At 34.6% G+C, this 19981-nt stretch overlaps 1 protein-coding gene across 4 annotated transcripts in view; it reads left to right on the top strand.

Annotated features, from left to right (window-relative positions):
- Positions 1-236: 236 nt before the first annotated feature.
- The window catches only part of LOC143223347 (lysine-specific demethylase 4A-like), a 93990-nt gene continuing 74245 nt past the window's right edge, over positions 237-19981 (top strand). The window contains exons 1-3 of one of the 4 annotated variants that reach the window (XM_076451225.1): positions 586-713; positions 1546-1661; positions 19616-19776. In XM_076451225.1, the coding sequence (XP_076307340.1) occupies positions 19639-19776 (138 nt within the window). In that variant the 5' untranslated portion in view covers positions 586-713; positions 1546-1661; positions 19616-19638. Of the gene's footprint in view, positions 714-1545; positions 1662-19615; positions 19777-19981 lie in introns of all 4 variants that reach the window. The other 3 variants (XM_076451223.1, XM_076451224.1, XM_076451226.1) reach the window with 3 other exon arrangements.

Below are 19981 nucleotides of genomic sequence, written 5' to 3'. Positions count from 1 at the left end.
TACACATTGGGCAGTTCATAAATGTTAGGTTATAATAATATAATGTATTAGTACGCCGATCGGAAAAAGTTTTGGAGACAAATATCGAATTTAGCTGTTTAATACAGAAACCATATTGCAGATTCACTGGTTAACCTAAAATAATAATAACTGAAACTCACTGGTGAAAAATAAAGTTTGAATTTCAATGGACTAGTTTCTAAAAAGAAGCTGTAGAACTAGGCATTTTTTTCTGTAAGTGTAAACAGGTTTGATATTATTGCGAGGTTATTGATAACGCCGTGTGCATGTAACGGAAAGCTCGTGCATTTGACAAGCTATATTAGTGTTAGCGTTAGTAATGGTAGTAATTTGTGAGTAAAAGTGAATTGAATTCAATTTGATTTAATTTTATATAAACATTTCCAGTGATGAACAGTAATCAAGCGAATTAAATCTAATTGATCTGTAAGAGAATTAAACAGAGTATGGTGTAACTTAAGGGATCATTTAATAACATTGTGTGAGTAGGCTTCTTTTTTTGCCTCTTCCAACTCGTTGGCTGTGATTCGTAGTTGAACGCTGCGAAGTGGAATAACTGTGCCTATTGTCAGTGCTAGTGGTACGACAAATACTACGGTATTATAAATGTGATTTTGATGCTGTAGAAATTAATTTAATGCTGTGGTTGAACTTACGCTTGTGAAACTAATCAACAGGACGACAGTTAAATAGTAGGTACCTAATACTAGAAGGAGTATACTGAATTAACTCTTCTTAAATTTAACTAAACCGTGTGAACGTGTTCAGCTGTAATATTAAACCGACACCAGTTTAGTAGAAACTATAACCACCACTCGATATTGACTTTTTTCAATAAGCAAATATCAATGTCATGTTAGTAATTATAATTGTTACTAACTATAGCTTATAACAAGTATAAGGACATGATTTTATTAGTTAAAACCTCGTTTCTAGCATCCAATTTCAAGTAGTAATAATGAATAAAAATATTTTGAAAGTGCTGAAGGAAGCTAGATTGAATCATGGGATGAATGATAAAATAAATATGGCATAAATAAAACTATTTAAAAAAGGCTGATGCAGATGCACTGTTTGATTTTGTACAAGCTTGGGACCCAAATAAAATCTGTAAAATACTGTGATTTATTAGAGGATAATTATTTTATAAATTCCATGCATCACAGAAAATACATTGAATTTTAAATTGTTTTTAAGTATCCATAAAACTTTTTTGCATAATTTATACTTTCAGTTATAAAACATAGTTACTGTAAATGTAGTTTAATTGGTTCAGTAATAATAAAAAGGCATTACTTGTGTAGAAAGTAGTAACAATCTGATGAAGTAGTCCAAACCTCATTCCATAGATTTACAGTAAAGTTTAAAATATTTTCTTCCTGATCAAAGATTAAACTTAGTTTGTGCATGCATGACACATTAAGGTGTATTTACATGATTAGCATTAGCATGTTTAAAAATTCAGGAAATATAAAAGAGCTCATAGCTAATGGTGTATGCATATTTTTTCTTTTCTTCTTACAGATGTAGTGGTAATTTAATGTTTCAATACAATTGTGTGAAACATATTGGCCCAATGTCATAAAATAGTTTTGAAAAATTGTATTTGTGCTGTGTCCAGTTTGAAAGAAGTTTGAGAGGTATGTTTGACCACTTGGGTTACTCGTTCACTGAGCAGTATTTACTATAAAATCTCATTTGTGTGCTTCTAATTATTTGAAGTGATGTTTGATATACCTGGTTATGTTTTATATTATATTTACTTGACTGCAACCACATTCATTGGTATTATTTTATATTGTGGTATATCACATAAAATTATTTTTACTATTGTTATTATGATTGTTATTTATGTAATTAATTTTGTAATGAACTTTTGTAACTGTTTTAATTTTGCTCATTGTTTCGAAACTGTAAGTATTAATTTGCAAACAAAACTTGTTTTTTTTTTTGTTATTTTCTTGAGTGAATTTACATGTCTGAGAATTTGTTTTGGGATCCAGACAATAGTGTTTTCTTTTGTTGATGAGTTCTTTTAAATTATCTGGTAAAAATAATTCAAAGTTTAGTCCACATAACTAATAACAAATTAGTTTTTCTTCAAAAATGCTTTTATAAAGGTAAACACTGTGGTAAATCTTGATCCACATTTACAAATGACACTAACTGCACAACACTAACATAAGTAATAAACTTGCTTGTACCACTCCACAGTTGAAAAGAAACAACACAATGATTAATTCACTTTATTGGGTAGAAATAACTACTATTTTCAAATAACTACATTCTTCAATAATTTTTAAGTTATCCATTTGTTATTTTATTTAAGTTCTCCCTACTTTGTATTTTTAGTCTATTTTCAAATAAACTGGAAAGGTTGATGTCAAATCTTTAGAAGGTTTTAGACCTAATTTAATGTCTCTGCTACTTGTAATTCCCTTAAGCTTGAAAAAATTTATAGCATGAAAAATATAATTTGCTACATTACCCCCATACTGGATTGTGAAGTTCTTTGAACAAACCTCATAAAACTAGTAATGAAATAAAAGTACACCAAAATATATTTGTCAGTTCTTTTTCTTTTTGATGGAATATTGTATATTGCTGTCACTGAGGAAATTCTTCCTGGGAAGGTTGTTAAGTGAATCCACTAGCAACGTCTCCTTGATGGTTCTTCAGAAGTAGTCTCAACACAAATATAATACTCCTCTGCTGGTTGGCATTCTGTTAACAAGTTCTTCTCTGGATTTATACAAATTGACATTTTCTTACGAAAGTATTTTCAAGGGACAAGATGGATGACCTTTGTTGTGGATTGCCTAAACCAGGGGGTCTCCAAACTATGGCCTGGCCTGCTACTTTAGTTTATTTGACCTTCCAACAGTTTATTAAAGTAATATAATTTTTTAATATTATAAAACCAAAAAGTAAAATGTACTTTAGCAAAAACTGATCTAGTTGTGATATGACCCACCAACAGTTCATTAAAGTAATAAAATGATATAATGATCATTTTCGTTTTTAATGATATAAAAATAAAACATTAAATGTATTTACACGATTATCATTGGCATGTTTAAAAATTATTTTTGCTGGAAAATGTCATTACTTTGTATTGTATCATCTCACTTATCGATCCCAGTGCCCTGAAGCAGTGTTTTTTCCCACATCTGCTTTATGTACCTCAGTGTGTGTCAGTGAATGCTGCTGTTTACTTTATGTTAAAGTTCACAGCTATTCTTAGTTCTTATGCCAGAACAAGGGAAGAAGAGAAAAGTTGACTTTGAATATCATGTTTTTAAAGAACAGTGTAGTGTGAACTACTTTGTTATTTAATCATGTAACATTGCATTGTGCTTAATATGCAATGAGACTATCACAGTGCTAAAAGAATATAACATTTGTAGACATTACCAAACCAAGTACTCATCAAACTATCCTCAGTTCATTGGAAAGCTACATTCAAATTCAAAACCTTAACATAACTTATTGTCACAACATTTTGTATTTAAGAGGAAGAAAGCCAAGAATGAAGCTGCAACAAGAGTGAGTTTCCAAGTGGCACACCTGTTAGCTAAGTGAGGAAAACAATTTACTAATGGTGAGCTGATTAAATTATGTATGATTGAAGCAGCCAAAGAAATGTGCCCAGAAAAAGTAGATTTGTATAAAATTATTAGCCTTTCAGCAAATACAGTCATTCAGAGTTGAGGAGATTGGAAGCAATATTGTGTTTCAGCTGAGAGACAAAGCGAAAGAGGTGTTTTTCTATCACACTTGAGTCAACAGATGTGTTTGACATTTCACAGTTGCTGTTGTTTATTTGTGGACTCAATTTTGAAGTGAGTGAAGAATTAATTTCTGTGTAAACTACGTATGTAACAACTACAGGTGAGGATATTTTCAAAGAGGTTGAAAAATCACTAAGTCAGTACAACCTGGAATGGAAATGGCTGAAATGAGTTACAAAAAATATCTGTGGTGCAGAAAAATGTTTAGTTGGGCAAATTTACAAAGCTATTGAAAGTGTGGGTTGCTCCAAGCTTATAGTTCTTCACTGTATTATTTATTAGCAGATACTGTGTGGAAAATATATGGATATCATATGTCATGGAACCTGTAGTTTCAAAAGTGAACTTCATTTGCTCTCATGGACTCAAACATTGTCAATTCTGTGAATATTTGGCAGAAATAGAAGCAACATATTCTGACTTGCCTTACTACATTTCAGTTCAGTGGCTTACATAATAATTTTTCCTGATTGTAGGCTTTGAAATTATTTGAAATTAGCATCAGTGTTTCTGCATGCAGTCACTTAGCACATTTTCTTGGTGTCAATTACCTGCATTTGAGAGGCATGGAGAAGCTTCCCATAAGAAAGATAACTTCCAGCTTCTGTTTCACTGGAACATTATGGCTAGTTGCTGGTTGTATAAATCTCTTTTCATTAATCATCTCTGGAGGCAATTTCCTTATCTTTTATTGCTAAATCAGTTATCTATTGTGGTTTTGTATATTCACTGTTATTCACTATATTGCAAGGTTTTCCATCAGTAAATCCATGGACCCCTGGATTGTTTTCCTCAATAAACTTTTCTCCTTTGAGATAGATGATGGATTTCCAGTTTAGTTCGATGTCATAAACTCAAATAATTCTCATTTCTTGATGTCTCATTAGTTATGCATTCCTTTTATTTTGTTGTGTTTTGTTTCTTTGGCTTAATCCCTTAGAGATATGGATAGGTAAATGTGCATGTCATGACATTTTTACAGTTACTTTGAAAATTTTGTTGAAGTACTTTATCCATGTATGTAAGTAAACGTGGTATCAAATCATAATAAATAAATCAAATGTTAACATTTTAGAAGTTTTAATTTCAAAAGGATATGCTCAAATATATTTTTCATTTTCCCTTTGTCATGTGATATTTATTTGCTTTGAATTGTCCTATGTAGGTATCCTCTCTAGCTCTATCTGAGCTTCTGAGTTTTAACAAGAAGCATAAATGTATAGTATAGATATTGCTGAGACAGTTTTATAGCATTTACTCATTTTGGTTTATAGGTATTTATAAACTAGAAAGACAATGCCATATGCCTCACCTTCCTATTATGTAATTTCTTAAAAAAATTGAAAATATGGTATTTGCTAACACATTATTGGTAGAGAATATTTTAAATAACTTAATTCCATAATAGTCTAGTTTGTACTCAGGACAATTTTTTAAATTATTTGCCTTACAGGCTTAAATTTGCTATTACTGATCTCACCTTGACCAATTAATGGAAATATTTTGGTGAACTTGGAGCTTAGTTAGGAAACTTGTTAAATTATGATAGTTGTAGGGCATTGTCTTTCTTTGTTTTGGAATTCTGCTTTGGATACTTAATTCTGTTATGATATGGCTTCATCTGTTGGATAAAGTAGATACCAATGCTTAATAGTTGTTATGACTCATCTGGAAGGTTGTTTAATGTCATTAATGCTAATCCTTTTAAATGGGCAACAGGATGGATGGCTTTGTTCACTATTTTCTGTTCACTCTGGAAGATATTTTAAATTGGGTCTGGTATAGCTCTCATGGTACTATCCCATGTAATCTTTTTGGTCCTCTGCTGGTCAACCTTGATTTGACTAGCTAAATTCTGCAACTAAATTTTGGCCAGAGTAGTCCAAAAAAGTCCTTTAATAACACACCTATAGCAGTTGTGGCATTATATGTAGAGCTTAGTAATAGTAGTATTTGTAACTTTATTAAGTGATGGGTTTATTAATCAATTAGTACTTGAATTATTGAGATGATACAACACCTCTACACACAATTAAACTGTGACTACTTGAGAGATTTGCTTGTCACTAGCCTTGTTGTAACTCATATCTTATCTCACATGATCTAATGTGAACGGCCCTGCTGAGTGATGATAAAATCATGTTGCAAAGCCCTCCACCATTAGGAAGGCAACACATCTTCAAGTGCATCAACTTCCTTTATGCTTTTGCACTCCTGACTCTTCATATTTTTTCCTATGCATGTCCTGAGTATGTTATGCTATTTGCACCAGGGCCTTATTTTGTCTGTGATCATTGGAAGCCTGTTGACTTTCAGAATAATTGCAGCCAATGTTTAGGGTGTTGTGAATTGTCACATTCTTACCGAGTCTCCTACTTCTGTCTTGTTGGCCAAATTTCTTTCTCAATAGCTGGGAATTATCCATTGTATACCTCCTTTACCAGATATGATTTATGTAGTAGTTTATCATTTGTGAGATGACCTTAACTCTATAACCTTCTTGGATTTCCTTTTCAGGTTTGTTTCTTTTATATTCCTTAGTATCCTATGGGCCTTCACTTGTCATATTTATGACCTGTGGCTAGTGTTTGTTTTCTCTTATTGTTTTCTTCTGTTGGTTCATTCTCAGATATTTCAGCTTGACCTTATTTCCTTTGTATGGTTACTCAGCTGGAGGGAGGGGCTAACCCAGAAATCTGTGTCCCATCAGTGTCTGGTACCTTTTGACACTTCTTTTTCTCTTATCTCCATGAAATCCAACTTTTTCATGTATGAGCTATAACATATCTGGTTACCATGTTTTCCACTTTTTATTTTCTACCTATAATGGAGGTTGTTTTGCTTTTAGGGATTCCAGATTCACTAGAACTTCTCATTCCTTTGGATAAAGTAATAACATGTTTCCAATTATGAGCTCATGGTTTTCATTAATGGAAGCAATTTTCCCCTTTGTGTACATGTTCTTGGTGTATTGTCTCATTAATTGGACTATGTCAAGACTATTTCTTGCAATATGTTACTGCCTGTTATGCAGGATCTCTTCATTCTTTAACACGTCTCTCTGTTTAGATTTTTTTTGCTGGTCCTGCATTCCTTTCACATTCACAAATCATGCCATCTCTATCAGTTAGGCATGTTTCTATTTCTGGGTCTCCTAATGGGCTACTTGGCCATATAACACTCAGTCTCTTACATGGTTGTTTTGTGCACCAAGCGTCCAAGCAAATCTTTTTTCAGGTTATTTTACTTTTGAAAATTAGACAACCACTATGCGCCCATTCATGTCAGGTTGATATTTTTGCCTTTCATTTGCCATGAGCTTATATTATGATCATGGACTACCCCTCTCAGTCAGTCTGCATTCTAGTGATTAAGTGGTCTCTTATGTCTCAGTTTTTTTTTTATGGAGTTTGCTTTTGAATATTCATGCCCATTTTGGGTATGTTTACCACTTTTCACAACTCCAGGCTTTCTTTCTTATGATCTGTTATTTCTCAACTTTTATCTCTGTTAGTATTTTCTCAGCCTGGCCTGATCTTTCTTTTTTCTATATGTCTATTCCCCTGTTAGTGTATTCCAACTGGCCCTTACCTTTATACACTTTACAGCTTTCAGCCACTAGTATTTGGAACACCCTTCCTTTCTTCAATTTTCCTTTCCTTTATTGCTTCACATACAATCATCTTTTCATCAGGAGTTATCTTTCTTCCTCCTGGCATATGTAATTTACCCAAGTGGTCACCTGTTGGATTGAACTTTTTTCTTTCTGTTGCATTTATGTTATCTTTCTGCTGCCTTTTTTTGAAATCAACCATTGTAGCAGTTCTTTTGCCATCAGTCTTTTCACCACTTCTTTCCTTGTACCAGTAATCCTGTGATCACCTTTCTGCTTTTTTCCTTGACTGTTTTGGCATGTCAGTCTACACCTCTACTAATTAACAGGAGGTCTTGTCTATTTAGTTTCACCTTTGTCAGTACTACAGAGTATTTACTACTCTATCCTTTCCACTCTGTTTTATTCCTTCTTTTACATCTATTCCCCTTAAGTGTGGATTCCTGTATGTGGTGAAGGGAAAGGACCTCCCAGGGAAGGTTGTGTTCTTTCAGATTACTTCCTGTTGGATCTAAATATCTACCCACGTTTTTGCCATGCATGGTGACCTGTGAAGGGGAAGAGTGGATCCTGGTGGTTGAGGGGCCCAACTTTAACACACCACTTTGGCCTTGAATTTCTGTAGACAGGGCAACCTTGGGGTAGCTCCCTAGGGTCAATTAACTGGTCCACTTGGGTTAGGGTCAACCAAGTACCAGTGTTGGATGTTCTCAACAGGTATTGTGGACATTGTATCTGATGTTGGTGTTTGGGTATAGAGTATAGATAGAGTATATCTTCTTTTGATATTGTAGTGCATCCCCTGTAGGGCTCTATGGTGGGTGGGGTCGATGGGCACTGACAGATTCTTTTTTTTTTATTATGGATCCCCTAAATAAAAACATAAATAAAATAGTGAAAAACAGTCCACAGGTAAACAACCACGTGTTGAAGGTTCTGAGCAGCAATCTTCAACATCTGTAACACCTGTACCTCATTTTCTTATACTACATTATCTTGCAGACAAACCTTTAGGACAAATGTCTCCCTTCTTCATTCTGAAGGGACTAGAGGGACTTGCTGGCTCTCCAAACTCAGTCAAAAAGCTTTGCTCTGGTGACATATTGGTGGAAACATCCACATCTCAACACAGTGAACTCCTCTTGTATTCAAAGGCAATTGAGGATATAGCTATTGAGGTTATGTCTCATGTTACTTTGAATTCATCATGAGGAGTTATTGTTGAGAGGGATTTGAATAATATCCCCAAGTTAGAGATTCTCGCTGGTTTCTCCACTCAAGGAGTTTTTGCATTGAGGAGTATCTCCACTTGCAAAGATGGAATTATGATGCTGACCAATGTCCTCATTCTAGTATTTGCATCATCATGTTCACCTGCCACCATCAAGGCAGGCTATTTTAATTGCAAGGTATGACCATACATTCTAAACCCTCTCAGATCTTTCCAGTGTCAGCTGTTCAGTCACTTGAAGACATCATGTTGTGGTTCCTTAATGTGTGCTCATTGAGGTGGCAAGGACCACAATGCTTATGAGTGTGAAATAGGCCCTTATTTTATCAGTTGCAGTGGCTCTCACCCATCATGCTTTCGTTCTTGCCCTAAATGGTTGGAACAAAAAGAGGTGCAGTGTTTGAATACGATTCAAAACATTACTTACCCTGAGGCTTGAAAGTTGCTGTCCACCACTTCATCTTCGATGTATGCTGCTGCACTTCATTCCACTACTTCAGTGGGAGTGCAGATGGATCTCTCTGTGCCTCCAAAAGAATCATTCTCAAACCAGTGAAAAGTCTTTTGACCTCCATGGTTAATCAACATCCTTTGTTGTTTTTAACATACATTCAAGCAAACTCCAAGATCCACTTCCTTTGGTTTTGGGTATGGGCATTTCCTTGGGTACATCTTCTTTTCCCACCTCAAGATGCAAAATGATCATTCGTTCACATCTGGAATCTTCTCCCAACAACAGAGATCTGCCCAGTTGACGCAGGGCAGGATCCATGGAAGTAGACCTCCCTTGAATAAAGACAATGAAGAAAAAAGATGTGGTCATAAACAGAAGGGCTCTCCACCCAATTTGCCAATACATTAATAAAAATGGCCACCTTGATACAATGGCATCGTCGAAACTTACTTTCTAATCTGGATGACATCAAAGCACTAATTGCTTCCCACCATCCTGTATGCATTTCCTTACAAAAACATTTCTGAAACCTGCCAATACAGTCACCATTGGGCATTTTTCTTTGTACAGAATTGACAGGCTGTGCAGTGGATGAGTGCATAGAGGGGTGGTACTGTTGGTTGATCAGGATGTACCCACCATGTAGCCTTTTGTGTTTCATTGGTTATACTAGCATTGTTTGTTTTCTCTACCCATTGCCTGGAGAGATCTACAGTCAATCAGGTTTTGATGCTATCATTGAACAGTTGCCAACTTGCTTTTTATTCCTGGGGACTTGAATGGACATCATCCCCTCTAGGGAAGTGCTGATATTGAAGGGAGGGATTGCTCCATAGAGAGTATGCTCTCTGATCACAACCTTTCTATTTTCAATGCTGGTTCTTACACTTATTTTCATGGCCCGGCATGGCCAAGCATGTTAAGGCATGTGACTCGTAATCTGAGGGTCGCGGGTTTGCATCCCCGTCACGCCAAACATGCTTGCCCTTTCAGCCGTGGGGGTGTTGTATAGTGACGGTCAATCCCACTATTTGTTGGTAAAAGAGTAGCCCAAGAGTTGGTGGTGGGTGGTGGTGACTAGCTGCCTTCCCTCTAGTTTTACATTGCTAAATTAGGGATGGCTAGCATAGATAGCCCTCGAGTAGCTTTGTGCAAAATTAAAAAACAAACATATTTTCATGCAACTAGTCAGTCCTTCACTGCAGTTGATCTCTCAGATTGCTCCCCTTTATTATTCTCCCACTTTTCATGGAGGGTTATTGGGTCTGGTGGCATTGACCACGTGTCCCCATGGAAGCTGGATCAAGCAAACTGGCCTTGTTTCACTGCTCTCTCAAAACTTGGTTCTGCCATTGTCTGTAAGCCATCAGTAGATGACTATGTGGCAGTAGTAACTGACTGTATTGTACAAGAAGCTGCTCAATGTATTCCTAAAACTTTGGCACATTTTCCACAATATCTTTGTCTGTGGTGGAATCCTGCCTGCCATATGGCATGGAAGGCTCAAAAAATGGGCTTGGGATGCTTTTCGTAGGTATTCTACAATCTTGTATTGCATTGCTTTCCAGGCCCATGCACATGCTCGGTGGGTAAGATGTCAAAGCCAGAAGGACTCTTGGATTAAGTTCACAACCAGCATATCTTCTATCACCAGTTCCAAAGTCAGATGGGATAAGATTTGAAAGGTCAGTGGGCAGTATAATTCTGTCCCCCTCTCAATCTTGCTCTCTGGTCAGGAAGTAGCTGATACCTGGAGCATTGCCAATACTCTAGGTGATAGCTTTTGCCAGGTATCTAGCACTTCTGCTTCATCCTCCACCTTCTTAGTCATCAAGACTCAGGCAGAGCAATCACCTCTTTCCTTTTAAGCTGTTTGTGTCTATGACTATAATCCTCCCTTTATACTGGTAGATCTCAAACTTGCCCTTCATTGGTCTGGCAGTATATTGGTCGGACCTGATGATGTACACTATGAAATGCTACACCATCTATCTGCTTCTTCTCTTGCTTTTCTTCTGATTATTTTGAACTAGATCTGGCAGGAGAATGTTTTCCTGATGTCTGGTGCCAAATTATTCTCCTACCTTTCTCTAAGCCTGGAAAGAATTCCAAGACCCCTTCAAACTATCGCCCAATTGCTTTGACGAGCTGTCTCTGTAAAACCTAAGAGAGGATGGTTAATGCTCGTCTTGTTTGGTTCCTCGAATCAAACAACCTCCTCTCATCCACCCAGTGTGGGTTCTGACAACAGCACTCTACCATGGACCACCTTATTCGACTTGAAACATCACCAGAGAAGCCTTTCTCAAACAACAACATCCGGTATCAGTATTCTCTGACATTGATAAGGCTTATGATACAACATGGAGGTATGGCAATTTGCGAGACCTCCATTTATATTGGTTACATAGCCATTTGCCCATTTCTATTAAAAAATTTTTAATGGACAGGCGATTCCAAGTTTGTGTGGGTTCAACACTTTTCCATTCTTTTCTGCAGGAACTTGGTGTCCCTCAGGGCTGTGTTTTGAGTGTCACATTTTTCAGTATGAAGATTAATGCTGTCACTGAGGAACTCCCACTTACTGTTGCAAATGGGCTCTATATAGACAACTTTCACATCTCATGTCAGTTGTTGAACATGAGATATTTTGAGCAACAGCTACAGACTGCCCTCAATCATTTACTGAAGTGGACCACAGCAAACGGTTTTAAATTCTGTCTCTGTAAAACTGTTTGCATGCACTTTTGCTGCTAATGGGATATTCACTGTGATCCTGAACTCTGTATTGGGGAAGTTATGCTACCTGTGGTCTCTGAGACAAAGTTCTTGGGGCTTATCTTTGATCATAAGCTTACCTTTATACCACACAACAAGCAGCTATGGGTCAAATGTACAAGAGCACTGAATATCCTCCATGTCCTTTCTTCCACCACTTTGGGAGCAGATCGATGTTCTATGCTAAAGATATATTGTGCTCTTATTCAGTTGAAACTAGACAATGGATCACTGGTCTATGGCTCTGCCAGGACCTCAGCCTTGAAGATGGTGGACCATGTTCACCATCAAGGACTTTGGCTCTGCACTGGGGTTTTCTGCCCTTCTCCAGTTCAGAGCTTATACACAAAGTCTCATGAACCTCCTCTGCACATCTGCCATTTGCAGGTGTCTTTACTCAGTGCTTCAAAACTTTGTTCCTTACCAAAGCATCCCACTCAGGATTATGTTTCCTTCCTCGATGAGCCATGCTTTTTCAGAACAGATGATATGCCATTGCTACTTTTGGCCTTAGTATCCATATGCAGTTGGATGATTTTGTCTGTCCTTAAATAACATTGCTGTATCCACTGGTCAGCCCATCCCACCATGGCTTATTACAGTCCTCAAATGTCACCTGTATTTAAGTCATCTGAGAAAAGCAGACACTCCCAATTGGAAATACTGTCTGTTATTTGCTGAACAGCTTTTGAACCATCCTTCCATTCCTATTTATACAGATTGTTTGAAATCAAGTGACTCTGTGGGCTCTGCCATGGTTTGTTGTGGTTTAGTGGTTGCGTGCAGAATTCTCTCTACAACGTTTGTGTTTACTGCTGAACTGTACACAATTTCTCTTGTCCTGGATCACATAGAAGCTAAGCAGTACTCAAATTGCACTATTTATACTGACTTGCTTAGTTCTCTACTGGCCCTGCAATCGCTTCACGTTAGTTCTCACCCTGTTCTTGCCAATATTCAAAACCTGACTGGCCCATTTCTCTTTAACATGTACTTCTATCCAGTTTTTCTGGATACCAAGCCACATTGGTATTCGCAGGAATGGGCTTGCTGGCATGCAGCTAAACATGTGTGCTCTGGCACTATCACTGCTGTGCCTGTTCCTTACATGGTCTATGGTCCTGTATTTGAGGCTTGGCTCTGTGCCGATTGGCAGTGAACATGGAGTGAGCAACGTGAAAAATAGCTTTTCCAAATGAAACCTGTTGGAATTTGACTGTCTTGCTTCCATGAGGATCGGAAAGAGGAAGTTTTATCTGGGACTGATGCATCAGTTTGTTGTCTGTAATACTCAGGTCACAATAAGCCAGGTTTTACTGTCTTCCTGTCATTATGAATCTCAATGACAGCACCATTTTAAACAAGTTTTGTCCCAAGGTTTGTCCATGACATTAGACTGTTATTGGTGATGGTGACACTGTTCACATTAGAAATGTTTTTTTAGAGTTTTAAAGGTCATTAATCTTTTTAATGTTATTTAAGTTTTTTATTTTATACATTAGACATTTTTTAATGTGATTCCCTCTTAAGAATCAAAGGACATATAGTTTAATTTGAAATTGGAAAATTGCCATAATGTCAAATAACACATAACCAGGTCTGGAAAGGCCAACTTCAGGTGTCTAATGCTGCTGTTTGAACAATCCGTTAGTTATCGTGACGAGCTGTGATAATTAAAGTTTTGCTACAAGTCTTTTTAAAAATTGTATTACTTTCTGAAAACAGCCATGAAGTCAAATAACTTGAAACCAGGACTGGAAAGTCCAACTTCAGGTGACTAATGCTAATTTTTTGAACTTGCCTGTTAATTATGATAATAACTGGTGAGTTATGATGATTACAATTATGATGCAGAAAGTTCTTTACAACTTGTACTACTGTAGTTTTTCTCTTTTCCACTGTAGACTAGATGTAAAAATTGCATTTAATGCTATTTATGTTTTCAATTCAAAAATTAAACATTTTGTTTTCACCTTGATTTCTTTTTATGAATTTTAATAATTTCACTTAAAATTAAAGTAAATTAAGGTAAAAAGAAAACAATGTTTAATTTTTGAATCAAAAACATAAATAGCATTAAATCCAATTTTTACATCTAGTCCAGTTAAAATTAAACTTTTTACTGGGTGTTTAGTGCAGATAGTCTCATTGCTTTGTGCTATAAAACACCAAACCAACCAACCATTCCATCCATCCTATTGATCCTACTCCAGTGACTGATTGAGACCTTAGTTGGTTTTATATGTTCCAGTGAATGCCTCATTTAAGCTGTTGATTTTATACATTTTGTACTATTTTTCTCCTGGCTTGTTTCCTTCTCCTTCTCATCTACTATTACTGCTGTTTGTAAGGCTACCCTGTGGTTGCATTTTGCACCATCTTCTACTACAGTTAAATATCCCTATTTTTGGTCTAATCCTTCTTTCCTAAATGTAACTGCTAAAGAGATTACCTGTACTTTATCTTCTTTCATTCACTCTCTTTTTTTTCTTATTAGATCATTCAGACCCAGGGCTCTGATGGAGCACTTGCCACCAGGTTTTGCATTCTCTGGGCATCCTTCAGGTACTCTCTGAAGGGAGCTCATGTAGGTGAATCTTTGCACTGGATTTTGGGATTCTAGCTTAACTGTGTGTAAAGGTGTTGTTAACTTCCAAGATGATACATTTTTTCTTACCCAAAAATATATTTCCGATAGATACTTACCTCTTCACACAAATTCCAACACATCCTTCCTACTTCTGGTGCACATTTCCTCATTTGCCTCATAAACAATTATAAGATTCATATGTGCAACTGCATAGATGGAGTTAGTGTGCATGGAAGTGCATTGCTGTTATATTGGTTGAGGGCATTGCTACATGATTGTCATCGCATTGTAGCACGATTCACATCAGGTTATGTGAAGTAAGGTTGGAGTTGCCTCAAGGCTATGGCATGCAAACCTCTTAGACAGACATATGAGGGAGATAACTGTGTGCATAGGTATCTATTGAAAAACATTTTCAGGTGATGATAATGCATTTCCAGTAGGTTGTTCTGATATGGTGGTAATATTTTTATTTTTTTTTTATTCATTGTTTTTTCAGGTAATCTGGAAAATTCTTAAGTAATGAATAACTCCTAATATCAGCTAAATATTGCCATGCAGTTATCTTCATGTTTTCAAAATATGTGATAATCCTTCACCATTCTTTTGTAAATGAAATTTGCAATTAAATAATGAAAATGTTTCACTACCACTAATAAAGGTAATATTTTTATATAAAACTTCTCTGCATATCAGATTTATAATCAGAAATAATTAAGTAGCCAGTTAACCAATTTGTGTGAAGATTGAATACAATAAGTATGAAAATAATATTCAACACAGGTTCAAGTAATCAGAATACTTTGAAGTTACCTATATTAATAAATGATAAACATAAATGAACTGATCAGATTTGATTATTTTATGTGGTGAACATAAAAACCCTGTTTACATTGCAAGCCAATAAAACAATAGTATATCTGTTAAGAAGTAAAAATACCATAAATTTTAATAAAGAACTGAACATTAATCAGGAAATTAAGCTTTGAACAACTTTCAATCATGTGACTTTTTTTCATATAATGTGTATGTGTGCATATATTTTTGTGTGTAGGTAAACTTCTTGTACCTGATGATGACAAAAACCTTCTCTAAACATTATTTTGACAAATTTCTATTAATGATTTCTTTGTTATCCATTCAGCCCATATCTGAACTGTATAAGCTTACTTTGTCTCAAGTTATGTTTTCTTTGTTATCCATTCAGCCTGTATCTGAACTGTATAAGCTTACCTTGTCTCAAGTTGTATGTTTTCTTGAAGAAAGTTTCAGTAGTTTTCAAACAGATATTATTTAACATACACACATTTTCACAATTTACAACAAAAGGAACTGAAAGAATGTTTACAAAAAATGTGAAAAAAGGAAAACCTTTTAAACATCTGCATTTACTCTCTTAAAATGTGATAGAGTAATTTTTTCTTTATCCAATAATAATTCAATTTTCCTGATAGATGTTTGTTAGAAAATGATCAAATTGCTTAATGTTGCACCATAGAAAGGTTTCAACCAAGGCCTTTACAAAATCCAAGAGAAATGCATCAAAAACAAGTTATGGACAGTATATTTCTAAAGGAGTGATATTTTTGTAATAAGAAGTTATTCTGTTAGATGGGTATAAAAAATTAAATTCAAATTGGGATTGTTTTCTTTATAGGCAAAACTTTTGCAGCAGTATAGAAATAAAGTTGCCTTAAAATTTATTGTGAAAATATAGGACATGCTAGAGGAGTTTCTGTCTTAGATATAGTGATTTAGGAGCAAGTTACTTCAAAAGTATTGTATAAGAAAATGTATTGTATGCACCAAGTAGTAAATCACCTATAATGGTATAAAAATACAATTAATAGCTTTCCATGGGTTTCTCCTTGTGAATTTCTAAAACATCTGCTGGTGGCATCTTGGTTTGAACTATTAGATTTTTATTTGAATAAATGTTATTCTGATACACTTTCATGCAATGAATTCAAAAGTATATGTATTTATTTGGAGAAATGATAAGACAGTACTGAAATTAACATTTGAATTTGGAAATATGTAAAATTTCCTTAAATACATCTACATTTTGGTTTCTGTGACACCAAATAACTTCACACAGATGATAGTGTACCATATTGCAACTAGTTCCACATTGGCTTTTGTTAATACTTTTAATAGATTTCAAGTGTGTCCAACATGTTGAGTGTGTGCATCAGTAACAGATTCAACAAAATATAACTGACTTGCAGTTGGAAATATGGACATATTTATAACCTTCCATTGATTCAGTTGTACTATATGCTTTCCACATTTTTCTAACAATGGTCAACCTGGGAAGAATGCATATTCCACCAAAAACCCATTGCTCTGGGAACTTTCCTCTGTTATTAGATTCCTCTTTAGTATTAGTGTTTTGTGAACTTTGATGGTGCAGTTAGGATCACTAACTTTTTGTGGCTCATTAAAGATGGCCTTGGCACATGTCTGAAATACATAACAAAAGTTAGGTTAGCTTAATTAATTCAATTTAACTTACCTCTCCTAAAGAATTGTTGTAGTCCATCACAGTACATCAATTTATGTTAATTTTGTTTTTGCAAAATTTGATGTTTGTGTATTTTGTGGACCAACAATATAGAATTATAATTTTTTTTCACTTCCTGATTGAATGTGAGTGATTACAGGAAATATTTTCATGGTTTGGTCAGGCAGAAATTTGATATTCATTTGATATTTGATGTTACAGGTCCCCCCTTTTTTTTTTTTTTGCTTATGGGATAATTTTGAAGGATTACAAAAAATGTTACCAATTGTTCTTTCGACTGTAAGTTTGTTCATAATTATTGTAAATTAATTTCCATTTTTATCTGTTAAATCTGTAAAGAACAATAAGTTTAATTGTCCTTTTCAGTACTTTGCTATTATTTCTCCAAAGAAATACATTCTTGAATTAGTGCATCAAATTATATTATAATAAGATTTATTCCATTAAAAACTTAACAGGTCATCAAACCAAAAAGTGCTGATTACTGTACTAAAACTACCCAATTTTTCTTCATGAAAATAAACATGCTTATTAACTACCATGTGGAGTACTTATTTTAAATATTTTTCAGCCATGTGGTTCATGGTTATTTCAAGTTATGTTAAACATAAAATCCATACTTGGAGAAACTTTTACTTGGAATAAATATGGATCCAGAGTATTATAAGAGTCATTATGAGTAGCTCAGTTTGGTGGTAACTCAGTGATTTAAGCATTTGTGTGTGTGTGTGTGTGTGTATATATATTTAAAGTAATGAGTTTAATATGAAAATAAAAACAGAGCACAAATTTTATAACTGAAATTAAATGGTTATATTAAAAATGGTTATTATGAAGTGGGCACCTAAATTCATGTTTTAGCACTCCTAAAACCTTTTTGTATTTTTGCTTATTTTGGACATCAACAATACAAAAATATTTTAAGGAAGTATTATAACTCTTAAACTGTGAAAATTTCTGTAACAAATTAGAAGAACTACAGGTGCCCTAAGCAATATTAACTTTGACAAAAACAAGTCTAAATTAAATTCTAGACATATAGTTACACTTCTGAAAAGGTCAAGGAGTAAAAAGTTACAATGGAAACATTTGATTTTTATGTTATTGTGTTTACTAAGAAATCATCAGGTATTGGCTGGAGCCATAATTGTACTGCTGTGTAGTATATGTACTGACTTCAGAAAACTTGAAAAAAGTTTTTCAGGTAATTAATTGATAAATCAAATAAAATTGCCATCTGTATTCTTTTCCGTACATTATGGTAATGCTAGGAGTTTAACTGGAGAAAAAAAAGGTGGAGAGGTGAAGGGTATATCACCCTGGATCTTCTCTAGATTCATGTATGCATATGTAATATTAAATCATACAGTCATCTATTTCTGAAAAATAAACAAAGTGAGAGACTGGTTCCCCTTAGATCTGAACCTGTTTATACAACATTAGAAAATATAATTAGTCGTTGCTGAAAAAATTGAAGTTTGGTCCTATTTTTGTAAATTTGCACCTGCTTATACAGCATTAAATAATTATTACTATTTTAGAAATGGTGGAGGTACAGATCCCATCAGCTTTATATCTGCTCATCCATCATTAAATAATACAGGTATACAATAAATGTGAAGAAAAAAAGTGGTAAAATTTAACTTCATTAAACATTTGACTGGCCAGAATTAGCAGTAGTTGCTGCCAGCCATTTGCCTTTAATCTAGTTAACACCCCAAAATTAGTCATATTTCCAAATAGCTTTAATAGCTTCACAACAACTAACACAGGACAAATGAAGTTATTGACATTGGAAATTAAGTTTGAGACACTTAAAATCTTCCTAGCTCATTATATAGTTTTGTGCTTGACAGCAAACAAACATAATGGGACTATTTAAATTACTTGGATTTAGTTCTTTAAAATCTATAATGTTTTGTATGTTCTGTTGAAATTATATTCATGATGATTCAATTATTATTGCCATAATTTATAAAAACTTCTGGTCTGGTTATAAAAATTGGATAATAACATGATTTGGATTAGGTTTCAGACAAAGAGAGGCAACTGTTATCTGATGCTGTTGCCATCTGATGGGAAAATTGGAATTTTTGGCTGGATACTAGTAGTGCCTGCTCAGGTTTTAGGAGTTAATTCATTTTCCAGATTCTTATCTCTCTGATGTTGTGGTGCATACACTTTTTGCAAGCTGGCAAAATAAAGCATAATTACAGTTATATTTGTTATAAGAAATCAGTTATTAGGACTGTTACATTTTTAAATACTACATTCTTTATTTAGGCCCTTTAGGATTTTCAAGAATTAGAAAAATATATAATAACAGTAATTCAATCACACTATATTTGTCATATTCTTGCCAACTGTGAACTTTTTGCTCAACATTGGAAATCTGTAGGTGATAAGATATTGAGCTATATCTTGTTACTGTGTTTGAGTAAGAAACTGTGAAATTTCATATTGTTTTTAGTGTGAGCCACAGTTTTATGTTCTGTCAGTAAAAATATAACTGATAAAACTCAATAATATAATCAATTCTGTTTAGGAATTAATGATATGATGTATATAAATTGTGGTTACTTATTATAAATATTGTCTATTTTTTTGTATTAGGAAAGCTTGACTTTTTTTCCATCATGACATCAAGTGCAGGTAGTTGCTCCAGCATTCCTCGGATAATGGTATTTCAACCTACGCTAGAAGAGTTTAAAGACTTTTCTAAGTACATAGAATACATGGAATCACGAGGTGCGCACAAAGCTGGCCTTGCAAAGGTATAGATATTGTTACTTGTATATAAATTCTTGCTTATATTCTTTGTTTTATGTATTGTTTTTAATGCAGGTAAAACCATACATACAAAATGAGAAGTACACAAGTCAAATGGCTCTCAAAAGTATACATAGTAGTCTGAATATTACGTTTCTTAATTAAGATAAGGTTGGAATGTTCAGAGCTTAAATATGACTGGAGGCAACT

The sequence above is a fragment of the Tachypleus tridentatus genome, chromosome 8 (genome assembly GCF_004210375.1).
Source record: "Tachypleus tridentatus isolate NWPU-2018 chromosome 8, ASM421037v1, whole genome shotgun sequence".
In the NCBI taxonomy this organism is placed as follows: domain Eukaryota; kingdom Metazoa; phylum Arthropoda; class Merostomata; order Xiphosura; family Limulidae; genus Tachypleus; species Tachypleus tridentatus.
Note: the sequence above shows the minus strand (reverse complement) of the source record. Positions and strands in the feature narration are given on the sequence as shown.